This window comes from Elephantulus edwardii, unplaced genomic scaffold, assembly GCF_000299155.1.
Source record: "Elephantulus edwardii isolate Elephantulus edwardi_28Jun2011 unplaced genomic scaffold, EleEdw1.0 scaffold00217, whole genome shotgun sequence".
NCBI classification, from domain to species: domain Eukaryota; kingdom Metazoa; phylum Chordata; class Mammalia; order Macroscelidea; family Macroscelididae; genus Elephantulus; species Elephantulus edwardii.
In genome coordinates, this window is record NW_006399967.1 from 671,631 (window position 1) to 690,608 (window position 18,978).

Genomic DNA, 18,978 nt, shown 5'->3' on the forward strand with positions numbered 1-18,978 from the left:
GCCTCCCCATCAGACTCCACAGTGCACCTGCCTCCCCATCAGACTCAACAGTGCACATCCAACTCCGCCATCAGACTCAACAGTACACCTGTCTCTCCCATTAGACTCAACAGTGCACATCCACCTCCGCCATCAGACTCAACAGTACACCTGTCTCCCCCATTAGACTCAACAGAACACCTGCTTCCTCCATTGGACTCAACAGAACACCTGCTTCCTCCATTGGACTCAAGAGAGCACCTGCTTCTCCTATCAGATCCTTAGGTGCCCCTGACACCTTAATGGTGCGTGCCCAGGCCCCCCCCCCGTCCCTGACATGACTCCACCCCATCTCGACGCGGCCCCGCCCCACCCGCATGCGCTCTAATTCCTTCACGCAGGAAGTAGGCCAGGTAGAGGCTCATCTCCTTGACGGCCTGGTCCCGCCCCCACGCTCCTGGCCCCGCCTCCCGCGCTCCTGGCCCCGCCCCAGGGCCCGCCCTCACCTCGCTCCCGCACGAAGTAGGCCAGGTAGAGGTCGAGCTCCTTGACCGCCACGCCGATGTGGTGCGGCTGCACGCAGAGCACCGGGTGGCCGCACTGTGCGGCCTTGACCAGGCGCTCGCCGTCGGTGCTCTCGAGCGGGATGCCCTTGAAGAGGATGACCATGACCAGGTCCAGCCGCCACACCTTGTCGGCCTGGCGCAGGCAGTCGATGCGGCGCATCTTGCCCTTCTGGTCGGGGTTGGAGAGCACGCAGCCCGGCGCCTTCTTGCCGGTGATGGCCAGCACGAAGTCCTCGCGGCACTCAGGCCGGATGTCCTTGCGCAGCTTGGCCAGCAGCCGCGACGCCCACTTCTGCTTCACCTCGGCCTTCTCGCCCAGCAGCTCGTCCTTCACCGCCCGCTCCTCGTCCTTCGACATCCGCTTCTCGTGCTTCTTGAAGTACTTGCGCTTCCGCGCCTGCAGGTTGAACCAGGTGTAGGCGAAGGCGCGCACGTGCGGCAGCAGCGCCTCGATGAACGGGTGGAACTCATCCTGCGCGGAAGAGGCGAGAGGTCAGGGGCGCTGATCCCGTCAACCCACCGCCCAAGCTGGGCCAGGCCGCCCGGACCCCCGCAGACCCACTGTCCAGGCTGGGGGCAGACGCCACGGACAGACCACCAGGCTGGGGACAGGACTCTCAGATCCCTGGGGACCCACCACTCAGGCTGGGGACAGGCCCCCCAGATCCCCGCAGACCCACTGTCCAGGCTGGGGGCAGACCCAACGGACAGACCACCCAGGCTGGGGACATGCCCCATGGACCCACTGCCCAGGATGGACACAGGACATCTAGATCTCTGGGGATCTACTGCCCAGGCTGGGGACAGGCCACTTGGACCCCCACAGACCCACTGTCCAGGCTGAGGACAGGCCCCACGGACACACCGACCAGGCTGGGGACAGGACTCTCAGATCCCTGGGGACCCACAGTCCAGGCTGGGGACAGGCCACTTGGGCCCCCGCGGACCCACCGCCCAGGCTGGGAACAGGCCCCACGGATCCCTGCCAACCCATCACTCAGGCTGGGGAAGGACGCTCAGACCCCTGGACACCCCCACCCAGGCTGGGGGCAGGCTGCCCAGACCCTGTGAACCCACAGCCCAGGCTGGGGAAGGACACCCAGACTCCTGTGGACCCACCACCCAGGCTGGAAGAATGAGGCCACCATAACACATCATAGGCCTACCACCCAGCCTGGGGACAGGTCCCATGTACCCACTACCTAGGCTGGGGACACCAGGCACCCACCGCCCAGGCTGGGAACAGGTCACCCGGACTCCTGTGGACCCACAGCCCATGTAGGGGGCAGGATGCCTGGACCCCCGCAGACCCACTGCCCAGGCTGGAAGAGTGAGGCCACCTGAACATATCATAGGTCCACCGTCCAGCCTGGGCAGGTCCCATGGACCTGGGCTGGGGACAGGCTGCCCGAATCCCAGGGACCCACCTGCCAGGCTGGAGACCACCCTGACCCTCTTGGACCAACTGCCTGGGCTGGGGACAGACTCCACAGACCCCCACAGACCCACTGCCTGGGCTGGAAGAGTGAGGTCACCAGGACCTATTATAGGCCCACCACCCAGGCTGGGAACAAGCTCCACGGACCCCTGCCAACCCATCACTCAGGCCGGGGGTAGGCTGCCTGAATCCCCGCAGACCTACCGCTCAGGCTGGGGGCAGGCCACCCAGACCCTGTGAACCCACCACCCAGGCTGGAAGAGTAAAGCTGCCCAGACCCACTGTGGACCTCCACTACTCAGGAAGAGCGGGGCTGTTTGGACCGGCAGTAGACCCACTGTCCAGCCTGGAAGACTGAGGTCATAGGAGCCCCGGAATAACCTGCTACATGGGTGAGGGAGGCAAGGGAGAAGTGGGAAGGGCACCCTGTTTGTTTTTCCACTCTGGAGAACCCAGCAAAAATGTATGCATGAATCCCTTGTTCCGATGGAGAAAGAGAGGATTGGATAGGTGGGTGAGAGGCATGGGTCAAGGGAGAGTTCCTTGGGCAAAACACACATTCAGGGTGGAAGCTGATGGAGGACCCATTGTACAGAAGGGAAAACTGAGGATGGGAGAATCTCTCTGAGGTCCAAATTCCTTCTCTGCTTAATACGACCATGGTCAGCCATGAGGATTCAGAGCTGAAGGCCACTGGAACCACTCTGCCTGCTCCATTTCTTGCAGACCCATTTTACAGATGGGGAAATCTGAAGCCCAGGGAAACTCCAAGTCCAAGCCAGAGCTGTAACTTCATCGCCTCGGTCATGGCCATTCCACATTGCAGGGCAATTACAATATACACCTTAGAGCTGACAAAACTGAGGTACTGAGATGACCCAGCCCCAAGGAGCAGAGCTGGGACTAGAACCCACAGCTATCTCTTCATGCAGAAAACTCCACCCCAAATGTGTTGTCCTCAGAGCTCCACATGGGACAGTGGGAAGCGCCTGGTCCCCTTCCCTGGGTATGAGTGGGTCTGTCCTAGTCTCTGCATTTCTGCTTCAAGTTCAGTAAACAGATAGTATTGCTGGCAAGGGTGTGAAGGGAGTGGAACTCTCATGCACTGCTGGCAAGACTGTAAAACTGTGCAACCACTATAGAAAGCAGTTTGGTGCGTCTTTTAAAAATTGGAAAGAAAGAAGCTTCACTGCAGTCGCAGAGGTGAGTGGTTCAAATCCACCAGATGCTCTGCTGGGGAGGAAACGGCCTTATTGTTCTCCCAGGAGAAGCTGGTGGATTTGAACCAATGACTTTTCAGTTGGTAGCCTGACAGCACATTAAGAATAAAAGCAGTTGGGGAACTCTGGTGGCCTAGTGACCCGAAGCTGCACTGCAGTCCCTGAGGTGTGCGGTTCGAATCCACCAGATGCTCTGCTGGAGACGGAGGGGCAATCTCTTCCTGTACCAGTCAGATCCGATTTGATAATACACACAAAATAATAAAAATTAAATTAAAAAATAAATTCGAAAAAATTTTTAAAAAATTGGAAAGAGAAATCCCATTTCCACAGGTCCAGGACCTGGCTTTTAGGCCTCAAAGCCCACTTCCTCTGACTCGGGTTATACACACTATGTCACCAGGTCTCCTTTATCAGCCTCAAGGGGGTAAACTTCCAGGAGAACAAAGACAACAGACTTTGGTCCCTCCTCCCTGTTCTGGCCTAGGCTGTGTTTCCACAGGGGCTGGGGTCTGCAGAGGGAGGGACTATCTGGCACGCCAACTGCCTTCTCCTCTCAGACCTCAACGGGCTGTATTTCTGGTGTCTTCGTAGTAAGGAGTTGTACACTCGATCCAAAGGCACGTGGTTCCTGCCCACCAGCTGCTCTGCAAAACATGGGTCATTTCCTCCCTTGAGATTTTCAGCTTCTGAAAACTTGCAGGAGGGTGAACTATGAGTTGGTTGCAACTTGTTAACAAATAACAATTGCTTTTATTCTTTTTAAAAAAAAATTACTAGTTTTGTGTGTGTGCTGTCAAATCGGATCTGACTGGTACAGGAAGAGATTGCCCCTCCGTCTCCAGCAGAGCATCTGGTGGATTCGAACCGCACACCTCAGGGACTGCAGTGCAGCTTCGGGTCACTAGGCCACCAGAGTTCCCCAACTGCTTTTATTCTTAATGTGCTGTCAGGCTACCAACTGAAAAGTCATTGGTTCAAATCCACCAGCTTCTCCTGGGAGAACAATAAGGCCGTTTCCTCCAATAAAGATTTACTGCCTCGGAAACCAGGTGAGGGTCACTATGGGTTGGAATCACGTGGGTTATCTACTAACTCAAAGGTTGGTGGCTCGAATCCACTCAGCAGCATGATGAGTGAAGGACTTGGAGACCTGTTTCTGTAAAGGTTTGTTGCTGAGGACTGTCCACTCAACCCCACATGTGCAGAGAAGGACGGACTGTCCACTCCAGAGAGCTGGCAAGGCGGTACCCTGTCAGAAGCAGATTGCCAGGCCTTTCTTCTGAGGCACATCTGGGTTTTAGTTAGCTGCCAAGTGCTTAAGTGTTTGCGCCACTAGAGCCAGCCAAATGACGCGGTGTCTGAGCACCGTTCTGCGGGCAGAATCCAAGGCCCAGCCTTGCATCTGGTTTGGGTTTTATTCTTACAACTATGACTCTTTGGAACGCTATGACTCTAGTTGCTATTGATACAATGTTGTGGATGTGACTGCTGGCCTCCTGCAGCCTTGGAACAGGAAGCAAAAGGCCTGAGCCTGGCTGCCCAGTGCGTCATGGGAAACTGCCTCCTAAGGGAGCAGGGCTTGGCCAAAGGCCTAGGGTCTCCTGGCCTGGATGAGGATGTGAACCTGGGACCCTGAGCCCTGAAAACCATCAACTCCTATTCCAGGATTGCCCGTTCTCAGGGGTGTTGGGGTGCCAGGGAAAAGTGGCCCTTCTCAGTTCCCGGTCTTCTTTCTAGCCGGCTGTGGCTCCTAAGTGTCCAGGCCTGGATGCCCCCTATGTCCCCTCCCTGCTTTGTGTCCCTTCTCCCCCAGGGCCACCTCCAGCCTTTGGGGTGCAGGGGGGATGACATCAAGCTTACTAGGGCTCTGAAAATAGCCATCTATCCTCACCAGGGAGGGCAGGGCGGGCTGGGCTTGGCTTGGCTGTACCAGCCCAGATCCCCTACTCCAATGTCCCCCGAAATGTGAGTCACCACGACAACTGTCCCGGAACTGGGATCAGGCCCTTTCCCATCCTCCACCCAAGCTGACCTTCTGAGTCTGAGGTGCACAGAGCATCCCACCTCACAACGAGCCCCCATACAGGGGCTGGTCTCCCTGACCCAGGAGACTGGACGTGCCAGGTCCAGAGCAGGGAAGGATTCAGCCAGGGTCACACAGCAGCTGGGCAGAGCAGTGTGGCTGGAGGAGCTGGCGGTGGGAAAATGGATCAGCTAGGGGTACGGATTGAGCCACAGGTCAGTGCCCAGGGAGGGGGCACCTGGCAGGCACAGAGCCAGCCCTGCAGGTGTCAACATTGGCCATGGCTGCCACCCAAGGCTGCCACCAAGATAAGACGCAGGTGGGAAGGGGCATCTGGGGCATCAGCAGTGGGGGAGGGTGTCCAGTCCTAGGCCACTCTCCTTGCTAAGCCCCTTCCCTGAGCCAGTCCCAGTTCTGAGACCTCATCTACCTGTGCTCTGTCTGAGCCCCTCTTTGAGCACGGCATCTCTCTGAGGCCCCCCTCCCCAGAAGCCTGTCTCCTCTCCAGAAAGCGGTGCCAGGGAGGCGGGCAGGAGCGGGCACCCACGTCACCAGTGACCCCAGCTGGTCATGAAGGCAAAAAGATAAGGAGTGGGTAACTGGGTCACAGACCTGTCACCCTGTCCTCCTGGGGAGGACAGGCCAGGCGGGAGGCGGCACTTGTCCCTTTGTCTGCAGCCACCAGGGCTTCCTTCCTAGGAGCCTCCAATGCCCACAAAGTTGAGTGGGCAATTGAGGCTGCCAGAGCAAGCTGGACGCTGTGAATCACCCAAACTCCTACACATCCCTCAAGACCCTGTCCCCAGGGTCCCCTCCTTCAGTAAGCTTTCCCCAGGCTCTGCCAGACCACACAGAACTGGGGGGCGGGTGTCTCTGAGTCCAGCTCTGTTGCACCCCGTCAACTCCAAGGCCCTGGACTAAGGGCCCTGACACAGAATGAGACACTGGCCTCCACTTTCTCTGCTTGTGAAAGAACCAATGACTGCCCCAGCTGGCCTCCACATTCTCTAGAACGGACCGAAGTCTAGCTTGGTCCACTGGGACTGCTGGCCAAGGAGGGCAGCAGCAGGGGCTGGCAGACAGGCAGTCCACGCTCTAACCACGTCCCTATGTACTGAGCAACTATGGACTGGGCTGTGACCTCTCTGTGCTCCTCTGACCCTGACAGTCCTGGGCAGCAAACCAGGGGCACGGGTCTCGAATGGAAAGGCTTCCTGGACTGAGTATTTCAATCCTGAAGTCCTTCAGAGGCACAACAATCATGACTAGAGCACCAACTTTATGCACTTCCCAAGCACATGTCCTAAACTCCTACATATCCATCAAAGCCCTTTCCCTAATGCCCTCTTCACATGGCTAGGAAGTGAGAGGGCACATATGTGAACACAGGCTCACTGAGCATCGGAGTCCAGGCTCCTTGCTGTCGTCCTTGTGAGCCCCTGCACAATTCTGGCTCACAGGGTTTTCTTGGCCATGAGCTTTACAGGAGCAGATCACTGTCTTTTCTCCTTTGGAGGCACTGGTGGGTTTGAACTCCTGACCTTTCAGCTAGCAGGCAACTGCCTAACCATTGTGTCACCAAGGCTCTTTTCAGGGTTTCCCACCCTGGGTAATTCTTCTCTTCTAGCTCAGAAGATCAGAATCTCAGAGCAGCTCTTAGCTCACCCTTTGAAGGCGACATTTGGTTGGTCAGCAGTTACCACATGGCTACATCACGTCAATGTGCCGAGGGCCTGGCAGTGGCCAGGGCTCAGCTCTCTCTGCGCTTCTGACCTGAGGCCTTTCTAGGTGTTAAATAAGCAAATACGTGTGTGATAAAATATTGCACTGCGAACACAATTCTCTGAGGCCATTTAAAGCACCTGACGAAGCTGGAAGTCCCTGGGAGGTGGTTCCTGTGGCTAGTGGAGTCAGAGGAGGTCTCCAGGAGGAGGGGATACTGGTACCAGGGCACGAGCATCCCAAGTAGAAAGAGCTTGTGCAAAGGGCCTGGGGCAGGATCAGCCCTGCTGTGTTGGAGAAAGTTGGCTGCAGCTGAGAGTAGAGAAGGGAGAGAGGACAAGGCCAGGGAGGGAACAGGGACAGGTCATGTAGGGCCCCGTCGGCTACATGAAGAGGCATGTAGGTAAACTGAATCCATAGCAGCGAACCAGAGGACAAAGTCTTGGACCTCCTGAGTTCCCCCAAGATGACAATAGGAGTGGCATGAGCCAGCGGGGATAGGGGTGAGGGAGAAAGACGGAGCAAGGTTGTGCCTTTAGAAGCCAAGCTTTCCCTGAGCTCCAGACTCTACTGAGGGAACCTCCTTTGCACCCACTGACTACAAGAGAGGAGACTGAGGCCAGGAAGAAACCAAGCTGGGACTCAAACCTAGGTCCCTCTGAACATCACATGGCCGGAACCTGCCTCCTCTCCTTGACTCCCTCACTAGGCCTGGTCCTGGGTCACCACCATGTCCTCCATGGGGCTGTCCCCTCACCTGCTCATGTGTCCCTCTACAGAACCCCAGCATCTGGATCCGGAAGACACAGACCATCTCCTGCCCAAGTTAACCCCCATGAGCCCTACTTTACAAAGGATGTTGATGCCCTCCTGGTCTGGCCAAACTTAAGGAGATGGTGGGCAGGGCTGGGCAGGAGAAAAAGACCAGCCAAGTGCTTGGGGGCAGGGTAGGCCACCACAGAGCCATCACCAGCCCAAGGCCTGGGTCAGGCCACTCAGACGCAGACCTGCTTTGGAAAGGTGCACTGAGGAGGCTTCACCCAGCTGCTGGCTTAGAAGCCATCCTGACCACGGCAGCACTTATTTGGCGCCTCCTGTGTAACAGGCGCCAAATGTTTAACCCAACTGTTGGTGGAGCAATAACCCCTAGTAACAGTTAGTGCCAACTGCATGCCAGGCACAGGCTTTTTAACCCAGTACGTTGCTTAGCAACAGTCACACCACAGCAGCACTTACTTGGCACCTGCTGTATTCCAGGCACCACAGGTGAACAGAGGAAGGCAGGTTATGTTGCTTGTTTTGGGGGGCACAGTGCAGAGTGGGAAGAAGGAGGGCTCAGATCGTTCTGTGTCTCCCATTCATCTGATGCGAGAGGGAAGGGTTGGGGGTTCTGGGAGTCATTCAGATGGCATCAGCATTTATTGAATCCCCTGTGCACCAAGTCTCCAAAGAGTATTCCCCTCACTGTCACTGCAGAGTGGACACTGGGACCCTGAGGGGCTGGGCCTCCTGAACTGTGTCTCCCAGCTGGAGGAGGGGACATGATTCTCCTTCACACTGCCAAGGCCTGAGTCTCTGGCCAGGGTGACTCCCTGCGGCCCAGTCCGGAGTGGGGAGGGCTGTGGCTTCCAGGCCCGGGACGGGTATGCGTGCACATCTGTGTGGTGTCCAGCACGCATGTGCACGTGGATGCAGATGTGCGCTGCGTGACTGTGGAGTGAAACCCCTCCGCACACAGGCAGACACAGAGGGGACACAGGGACATTCGGGGTTGTGAAGGCCGGGGCCCTTGGCCAACACACCTCGTTTCCCATCCATTTGGTATGAGACAGGGGGGTGGGCGGCAGCGGGGGCAGAGAGAGCTAGCGAGGAGGACAGGAGGACGGAGGATGCTGACTCGCCGAATCCCAGCTTTGTGAAGCTTTGTGATTTACGGGGTGCCCAGACCAGCTCACTGAGACACCATGCTGCAGAGAGGGGTGGGAGCGAGACACTCAGAGGTCTTGAGAGACAGAGGGAGAGACATAGGTGAGGATGAAGCCAGAGGGGCTGCTCAGAGCCCCCCACCCTTGGGTGGGGGTCAGGGAGTGTCCCCTGCCCAGACCAGATCAGGCCCCAGTCCCACCAGCTGCGCCTGCCACTCCTGGAAGGCTCTAGCTGAGCCCCTCAGACCTTGGCCCATCTCCCAGCCTTGACTTGCGGGGACCCCTGACACCAGGCAAGCCCCCAGGCCCCCTGGAACCCACAGCAGGCTCGGATATCACTGCCTTGTCCTCCCCGCCCCCAGGCCCAGCTTAATACAAGCTGTACCATTCAGCCAGTGGCACTCTCCCAGCCTCAGTTTCCCCAGAAGCAGCTGTAGAAGAGGCGCCACCTGGAAGGAGGGAGACTGAAGGAATGAAGGAGAGAATGAATGAAGGGGGCCGGCGCTGCATGGCCTCCGCCCAGGCCCAGCCAGGGAATCCTCGTGCTGTGGCCAAGAGGGATTTGGCCCCAAACCCGGAATAAGAAACGTGGCGGGAGGGAGGAGGGGAGGCGGAGGAGGCCGTCCGGCAGGCAGGATTTATGGAAGCGGCAGCCACTCCACTCGGTTCCTCTTAAGAGTAAAAGTGAAAAAGCGCTTGAGTCACCGCGCTGGGCACGGGGCTCCCAGGATCCTCCGGGCGCAGCGGGCAGGCCGGTGGCACAGGGCGGGCTGGCACCCGGCACCAGCCCCCGCCCCCCACCGCCCGCCATGGATCCGGGTCGGATCAGCTAAAAGGGAGCTATTTTCGGTTGGGCTCAGGTTGTAAAATTAGCTGGGGGAAGGGGGGAGATGGGGAGACAGGAGGGAGGGAGGGTGGACGGATGGGGAGGTGCAGAGATGGAAAGGCATGGAGACAGAGAGACACACAGAGACAGAGAGAGACACAGAGACAGAGAGAGACTAAGACACAGAGACAGAGAGGGAAGCAGGGAGCCCCACAGATAGGGAGACAGCAAAGAGGTGGAGAGGTGGAAAGACAGACAAGAAAAGACAGAGAAGGGAGAGATGGAGAGGGACAGGCAAAGAGCCCCTGGGAGAGAGGGAGAGAGGGAGGGACAGGACAGAGAGGAGGGAAAGAGAAGGTGAGAACCAGGAGGGTGTAGAGGTGGAAATAGAGAGACAGAGAGGAGGGAACAGAGATGGAAAGTCAGGGAAAGAGACATAGAGATGAGAGAGAGACTAAGAGACACAGAGACAATACAGATGGAGAGACAGAAAGAGAAATAGAGACCCAGAAAGAGGCAGAGAGGAGAAGGAGAAGGAGAGAGAGAGAGAGAGAGAGAGAGAGAGAGAGAGAGAGAGAGACCCAGAGAGACAGAGACAGGAGAACCAGGTAGAGCGAGACAGGGAGAGATGGAGAGAAAGGAAGAGTCAGAGAGGAGGCACAGAGCCAGAGAGAGGCCCAGGCTGAAGGACACCGGAGAATGTGAGGGTGATGAGGGAAACTGAGGTGGACAGCCTGAGAGTGGGGGTCCCACCTCTGGGGCTCAGAGGCCTCTGGGTCTCAAGGAGGAGACTCAAGCCCAGATGGGCCTCAAAGCTTCTGCTTCAGGGTCTGGACAAAGGACATGGGGAGAGGGCTGGAAGCGCCCAGCCCAGGCTGAGCCTGCCCCTTGGGGTGCCTTCTCCTGCACACTGCAGCATGACGGTCCCTCTGAACCCCTCAGTGACAAGCTTTCCATCTGGAGAAATAGAGGCCGGGGCTGCAGCCAGTGGCCTGGGGCGGGCGACCCTGGCCTTCACCTCCCCCTTGGGCACTGTGGACGGAGCCCGTCTGAGGAGCTGACGGGGAATTCCAGGCTCGGTGACAACAGGCCGCCTTCCAAGCTCCCGCCTGGAATCGCCTCCCCTCGCTCCCGCTCCCGCACTGGCGCGCAGCCCCTCCACGCTCTCCCAGCCAGCGGGAATAAGAGGCACGGAGCCCACCTGGGCCACCCTGTCCCACCCTGCCATCCACGAAGCCACAGACGGCCAGGCTGTTCAAGTGAGACCACACAGCACCCCTAGACCAAATGCTGTGTGCTCTGGAGGGCCTGGGGGGGGGGGCTGGGGGTTGGAGGTAGACTGGGAACCTTCACAGATGCCAAGAGGGGAAACTGAGGCTCACAGTGGGGCAGGGACCAGGCCAAGGTCACTAGAGGATCAGGGGAGGTCAGATCAGGGATTGGGCAGGAGCCCCCTCCTTGTATTAGGTGGGCGGGGCGCCCAGCACTAGCCTCAGGGCCCACTGGGAGGAATGCTCTTTGGATGGGGGACCCCAGGGTATGAATGAGGGGACCCCAGGCAGGGACAGGAGCTGGCAAACCACAGTTCTCCTAACACAGTGCTCCTCTGGGTTGACTGAAGTTTAGATGCCCACTGTTCCTGTCCCCAAAACAGGTCTTTTGCCCTGTCATTTGGGGAAACTGAGGCTGGAACCGTAGCAGCAAAAGGGGGGTGGGAAGTACAAGCTGAAGGTCCCAGAGGGAGCTGGTGGGGGGGCGTACAGGGGCACAGCACCCTCCCCACAGCCCCCTGGCCTTTGCACGAGGAGCAGTTGGGCAGTGGGGCCAGCGGTGAGAGGCCGGGAGGGGGCTGGGGCAGGTGCCCACTGGCGAGGGCCACCGCAGCACCGCAGCGGCCCCGCCAGCCCCGGCGCCCCTGGCTCCGGCTCCTCCTGACCTCGGTGGCCGCTCAATATTCCCGAATCGATGCGGCGAAAATACCGGGACGGTGGGGTACGGGTGGGGGGAGACCGAACTCGGTCGTCGGAGCACCCCTCCCCCGCTCGGGGCTCCTCCAACTTGGCGCGCCCCCTCCCCCTCCACGCACACGTGGGCCCAGGAAAGGCCGCCGAGGCCGGGGTGGCGGGCACAAGCTTGGGGGGACGCGAGAACGGCAGAGGGGTCTACTTCTCAAGAGGCCCGGGGGTGCAGCAGGCAGCCCGGAACTCCCCGTAAGGGCGGCCCTGAGCAGGCGGGGCGGGTACCCGCAGTGCTGTGCCCTGGCTTGGGGGGGGACGCCCCAGACCTTCCGGGTAGGGGGCGCGTCCTGAGATGCGGGAGGGTGCCCGCAGCCTGATCCGGGCCAGGGGACACGCGGAGGCCCGGAGCGTCGCAGGGCAGGTGGGTGGGGGTCCCTACGGGGACCGGACCCCGAGCTGTGGAGGGGCGGCCGGCGGGAGGGACGCGCGCCTTTTTCGTCCCGCCTCCTCCGGCTGCCCAGCTCTGGGGTGCCAGGGGCGCGGGGCCGGGGCGCAGGCCGGGCCGGGGGCGTACCTGGGTCAGGCAGAGCGGGGACGAGTACATCCCGGGGGCGCGGCGGAGGCGCAGGGCCGGCCGGAGCGGACGCGCGGAACTTACTGAGTCATTTTTCCAACCCCCCCCTCGGCGGCCGGCGCGCTCCTCGCCGCCTCCTCCCTCGGCCTCTCCTCCCCCTCCCCCCTCCCTGCACCGCCTCTCCCTCCTCCCTCCCTCCCTCCCTCCCTCCCTCTCTCCTTCTCGTCCCTGGGTCTCTGTCTCTCCTCCCTCTGCAACCTCCCCCTCCCTCTCCCCAATTTCTCTCCCCTCCCACCCCGGCCTCCGAACCTCCCACTTCTCCGCATCCAACTTTCAAAGAAACGAGGGAAAAAAGAGCGCGCGCAGCCAGCCGCTGCCTGGCCCCTCCCGCGCCGCCTCCCCCCAGGACTCCCGAACCCCCATCATCGCCGTTATGGAGAGGGGCCAGCGCCCGTCCAAGCGACGGGGAAATGCGTCCTGGACACTGGCGCGCGGCGGGTCTCCGGGCTCGCCCCCCGGCTAGCGGCTGGCGAGCGGTGGATCTAGGTTTAGGCTGGATATTTGGGGTCCAGATGGGGCTTTCAAGGCGCCCCCCTTGCACCCCACGCTGGCCGGGAAGTTGGAAACGCGAGCCAAGGGGGGGGCGGCGGGAGAAGGGAAAGAATGAAGAAGTGACGTGCGCAGAGGCCGGCCTGGCGCGGCTTTCCCTTAAAGATGTACGAGCGGGTACCACGCGCCCCAGCGCCCCAGTGCCGAGCCGCTCAACCTGCGGAGGGAGCCCCCGGGCTGCGGAGAGCCTGGCTCCAGACCCGCCTGCTGCCAGAGGGTCCCTAAGCCGTTAGATACGGTGGGGCGGACCCCAAGCACATGTGCCACAGAAGCTGTCATCTACCTCCAGGTTCGCCAGGCCGCTGGAGGGTTCAAACCGCCAAGCTTTGGGCTGGCAGCCCGGCGCCTACCCGCTGTGCCACCAGGACTGGGATAGATCCTCCTCTTTGGTGCCAAAGGGGACTCCGGGTGCCTTCTCCTCCGTAACCCCCACCAGGAGGAAGGGGCCTCTTCCCAGCTCCCCTCCCTTTGCCCCTCGCTCTGCGCCCGCTCCACAGCCGGGGCCCTGGGAGTGGCCGGCCCTGATCATTAGTCCCAGAGCCCAATTCCTCAGAGCTCTGTTATTCCCTAGACTAACAGACTGTGCTTGACACCCCGCCCCCCCAAGCCTCCAGAATACCAGGCCACCCTGGCCCTCTCTGCTCCTCCCCAATCCCGCCATCCATGTGGGGCTGCCGAGGTGGGGGCCTCTGTTTTCTCCGCTGTGGAATGGGCCGTCTGCTGTATGACTGGCCTTGGGTGTCCAGTCTGAAGAGAACATCAATGGCTGATCAAAGGGCCACTTGGGATCTTCCTCCGAAAGCCCGGAGGCCAAAGACACCCCCTCTCCAATTTGCAGAGCCCTGATGGGTTAAGTGCAGGCTGCTCACCAGAAGGTTGGTGGTTCAAACTCATGCAGCACTCCTGGGGACACAGAGGAGGCAGGCTGTGCCCACGGGGAGGGTGAGCGGGTCTGCTCGCCTGGCTGGGTCGCCCTCTCTGCACTGGGTCCTCTAACCTGGTGCCCTCAACCTGAGCCTGACAGGAGCCCTGAGCCACCGCACAGGAGATGCCAGCGGCCTAGCTATCCTGCTCCTTGTCCGGAGGGATCAGGGACTTCAGAGGACAGAAGCCACCAGGGCCTGGGCCCGGCATCTGCATGTAAGAAGGACCCCACTGGGTGCAAACAGCCCAGCCCTTTGAACAGGCCTTCCAGCAGCAGCGAGGTGTGGGAACCCCGCCTCGCCTTGGAAGGAGCCCTCGTGATGCTGTGCTCAAGGCATCCCACTGCTAGCCAAAAAGACCAGGGCAGCCCCCCAGCTGCTCCATGAGCAGGAGGTGAGATAGTCTACTTCTGCAAGATGACAGAGGGCCTTGAACCCTGCCTGCTTCTTCCTGCAAGGTCAAGGTTGGAGTGACGCCGAGCTGCCATCCAGGACCCTGGGTGGAACAAGCTTAGTTAAGCTGCTATTCAAAAGGCACCCAGAGGTGCCTCGGGAGAAAGGCCTGGTCATCCACACTGGAAAAGCCAGCAGGACAAAGCCAAGAAGCACAGCTCCATCCTGATGCATGTGGTCACACTCGCCGCAACGTGTGTGTGTGTGTGTGTGTGTGTGTGTGTGTGTGTGTGTAATCCACATGGCAGTTTAACACAAAGCAATATTTTATTGTTAAAAATTCCGTCAACACCTGTAAGGTAGAATCCTGCCTGTAGACATTCAAAAGTTCAAGTCCAAGGACTCAATCTGCAATGCTCCAGGAACTGACCCCCTTCTCTGCTGACCACAACCTCTACAGTAGAGGGCAAATCAAGTCCATTTCTCACTAGGGGTCCACTCGGAACCTCAGTTTCCTCATCTGTAAAATGCCAATGATAGGACATCCCTTGGAAAGCCGAGGTTGGAGCCCCTGAGATAACTCACTTTAAGGGTACGTTCATGTTATTTTGGGGGGAGCTGTGTGAACCTTCCACAAAACCACAAACAGCATGTACCTCAAGTCCAATGGGAGGAATCATCCCCTGCAAATCCCAGGCACTGGTCCCAGCAGGCCAGCTGTGACCCACAGTTACAGGCTGGGTCTGCAGCTCCTCAAGCTGGTGGCTTAATCTCTCTCAGCTTTGTTGTCCTCTGTCAGATGGAAGTGACAGTCATTCCTGTCCCCGTGGGTTGTTGTGAGGGCAAAGCACGTCAATGCTGGGACGGTGGTCAGAACACGGTGGGTACTCAAACACACACAATACATGAGATGGGACTTGCATGTTTCAGGGCACCTGTCCCCCAAAGACGACATGCACACTCCCTGGGACTCACTCTCACCTTTCCCAGACAAGGGGGTGAGAAACCCAAACTGTGAAACCAGCCCCCCCCCCCCCAGGACTGGACTGGCCCAGAATTCCTCCCAGCTGGGTGAAGAACTTGCTGCCTTCTGGAAGTGTTCCCAAGGACATCTGGGGCGACACACTACACAGGGTTCCCCAGCCTCAGCAGGGGGCTGGCTCCTGCTCTGGGGAGGGGTACTCAGTTGAGAGTTGAGACATCCAAAACCAAGCAAACAAACCAAGAATTGATACGGACCTGGGCAGCGGCAGGAGGCTCCAGGAGACAGCGACCCACCCTGTGAGAGTGCAGGCTGTAACCTTTTCAGAAGCAGGCTGTTGCCATTGGGTCCCAGTCGCCAAGCTTATGGTGTGCAACCAAGGACTCTAGGCACTGCACCACCAGGGATGCTAACAAACATCTTCAGAGATCATCAGATGTGTCCCCTGGAGCGGAAAGCACCTGAGGTGGGTAGTGCTGTTAAGAGACCCACCATTACAAACCAGGGCCACATTAGAATACTTTTACCAACAAATAGGTATCTTTGTAAGGAAGGGAGTTCTAGAGGTGTGGCAGGCTTCTAACCTAAGACTGGTGGTAGGTTCGAAACCACCAGCTGCTCTGTGGACAAAGGATGGGTGACCTCCTTCCACAGATTTTCAGTCTCAGAGGCCTGGGGCGGGGGAGGGCAGGGTGTTTTCTGAGTGGTAACCAATTAGGTGGCAGCTGCTTATAAGAATGGGGGGGGGAGAGGGTGGGCAGGGAGAAAAGTGCAACAATGAATGACTGGAAACCCTAAGTCTCTGTAAACTTCCATTAAAATTAATAAAAAAACCCCACACTCGTATCCTTCATATGATTATCCATTTATCCTTTGTGAGAATATGTACATAATTAGGCTACTAATGGAAAGGTTGGCAGTTGGAATCCACCAGCCCCTGCAAGGGAAAAATGGGCATCTTCTCTCACAGATAAACACAGCCTCAGCAGCCTACAAAGAAAGGGTCCCTGTGAGTTACAGCTGACTGCAGGTGGGTTTGGTTTATACTAGTACTTCGTGTATCTTGTATAAGAATATTCCCACATTCTAAGAATGCTGATGTATCCTTTATAAGAATACACATATATCCTTCATAAGAATACTGTGTACCAGTTATGTTGCTGTTGCCTTTCACCAAGGAGTCAGAACTGACCCATAGATGACCCTCCAGCGGGTTCTCAGAGGCAGTTAATCACAAGGGAAGAAACTGTCCATCCAGGGAAATGTATGAACGAGCATAGGGTCCTTGGGGTGGGGTTCCCTGGGGTGGGATTTCCCTTAGGGTGAGGTCCCCCTGAGGTGGGGTCTCCCCTGGGGTGAGGTCTCCCCAGGGTGAAGTTGATGGCATGGAAGAGTTTTGCTATAGATACTTTGTATCTGTTCCTATGTTTCCAAATTGCTCGCATAATGAGAAAATGACACACTTTTACAAATAAGTGAGTGGACTTCACAGTTCTCAGCAGGCTGGTTAGAAGCCACCCTTGGAGACTGAAGTCAGTGGGTGCACATCCCTGAGGTAAGCCAGCAGCAGTTCTGAAGACCAAGCCTGGCGCTAAGTCTTTCTTGAATGCCGGTTGGTGACACCTGGCAGGAGTCCTGGTCATCCCAGTGAGAAAATGAGGCTGGGAGGGGGACAGGACATCAAGGCCCTGGGTCACAAGGTGGTCCAGGTGAGAAATGACGTTGGGTCTGGCGTGGACATCCAGAAACACAGTCCCAACAACACCCACACAGGGACACATGAGCACATACACACTGCCTACACCTGGCTCACATACTCCCTCCAAGGACAGCTCGTACAGAGACCCACGGGACAACAGACACACACAACCACAACAACTCACAGCTCCCCACAATGCACCATGTGCAGTCACACCAGACAGAACTGCCTTACAGAAGGGCCCCCACAAGCACGTGCGTGCACGCGCGCGCGCACACACACACACACACAAAACACCCCACCTGTACTTGCTCACAGCCTGCACACGCACACCTGCACACACCTGTACCTACGCCAGGCGCACATGTAGACCTGTGGGTGGAACCCAGCACTACTGGCCTGTGAGTGCCCCATTCTCAGAAGGGGACACCCTCCAGTTAGGAACACTGGCCCCCCCAGCATCCTAAATCCTCCCCCCAGCCCAGCCTGTTGTAGGGGGTGGCAGGCACCTGGTACCTGCAGGGCAGGGACGTGGCAATCTTTCCACAAGAGCCAGTGTCTGCTCTGAAGGGATGTGTGTGAGCACGAGGGGCATGCGTGTGACGATGCCATGTGTGTCTGTGACTCTGATCACAGGCAGGTCCGGCAGTGTGTCCACGTGTCCCTGTCTGCATGTGTGAGATAGTGCATGCTATGTGTACACTGGACCAGGGATTCTGCATCCGTGTGGCTATGAACCCAAGCTCTCTAGGGATGTGTGATGGGTATATGCTTGTGTGCATGCTGTTCGCAAGGGGACAGTAGGCACTGCAGGGACCATGCCTCCTGGGGAGGGCGAGTCTGGCCACAGAGGGTGTTGTCTGCCCGCTGTGAGACGTCCCTGGGAGGCTGAAGGTGATAGGAGACGTCTGGGGAAAGGAGGGTCGGGGGACTGTGACTTTGAGCACGTGTCATGTGGGAACTGCTTTCCTGTCCGTCCTCAGATCCCCTCAAAACCTGGGACAAAGCGGGTTAAAGAAGTCGAGTCTGTGCCTGGCCTTGGGGTTTTTATATTTAGAAAATTATATAAAACTCTCTGGGGGGGGGCGGGGAGCGCCGAGGGGATTCCCCTGGAGGCGTGCAAATAACTCTTTGTTGAGGGGAGGGGTGGGTGAAAGGTTATGTTACCCTATGGGGCTCCCTGCTTAGAAAGGAGGGGGTCTCATTGGCCACTCAGTGGGGTGCGTCACCTAACCGCTGTTCTGAAACCACACATCCCTCTGGAACCCCCCATGGCAGAAGAGGGACCCCCACTCCGCCGCCCCACCCCTTGGGGCAGGTCCCCTGCGCACGCGCAGCCTCCAGTGAGCGACGTGGTGTCCCGCCACCTCGGGCCATGCGGCTGGGGGGGCCTGAGGCAGAACAGGAGGGACTGGGAGGTGTGAGATGTGAGGAGGGGCTTGGGTACTACGGAAGAGGCGCACTCCCTCTCAGTGTCGGTCCCCGAGAGAAGGAACACGGGGAGGAGGCGGCGACAGTGTCAGACACAGTTAGCACCACAGGGGAGGGGACACACAAGTCACAGGAATACAGCAACACTCCGGGGAACGAGGCCACCCTCCACCCTCCACCGTTCCTTACTCACCCGCAAGCCCTCAACCTCCACGCACTCACTCAGGGACGCCCCTAGTCAGCCGGGACACACGACACGGCCCCCACGGGACGCACAGCATCGTCACCCGCTCATCCTCACACACCACACAGGCCACCTCCAGACGACAGGAAAAGCTCTAATACGCGCGCGCACACGCCACAAGCACGTGGATGCGGAGACCACCACAGACACATAAAGACGACCTGGGACCCCCAGACCCGGGACAGGTACGACGACCACACGTTCCCCCCCCCAACATTCGCAGGGACCCCCAGATGCACCCTCCACGATGCAGACCCCCTGGGCCCCAAGTGGAGCTGCTGACAGCTCCCAGCCTGGTGCCCTCCGGGCCGGAGCCCGGCATCGGGTGGGCCGGGGGCGGGGCGGCAGGACGCGGACAGCCTGTGCGCAGCGCCGGCCAAGGCCGCCCCGCTGACTCCAAGTTCAAGGCGCCCGGCGGCCGCGCTCTGCTCTCCGCCCCTCTCCGCAGCGGCCATTTTCCGCT

General features: G+C 58.8%; 1 protein-coding gene across 2 annotated transcripts in view; it reads right to left on the bottom strand.

The window, feature by feature from the left end:
- NFIC (nuclear factor I/C (CCAAT-binding transcription factor)) overlaps positions 1–12,321 on the bottom strand; it is an 80,558-nt gene extending 68,237 nt beyond the window's left edge. Inside the window, exons 1-2 of one of the 2 annotated variants that reach the window (XM_006897903.1) lie at positions 12,235–12,321; positions 486–1,017 (exon numbers count right to left, since the gene is read on the bottom strand). In XM_006897903.1, the coding sequence (XP_006897965.1) occupies positions 486–1,017; positions 12,235–12,264 (562 nt within the window). In that variant the 5' untranslated portion in view covers positions 12,265–12,321. The remainder of the gene's footprint in view (positions 1–485; positions 1,018–12,234) is intronic. The other variant, XM_006897902.1, reaches the window with a different exon arrangement.
- Between the last annotated feature and the right edge of the window lie 6,657 nt (positions 12,322–18,978).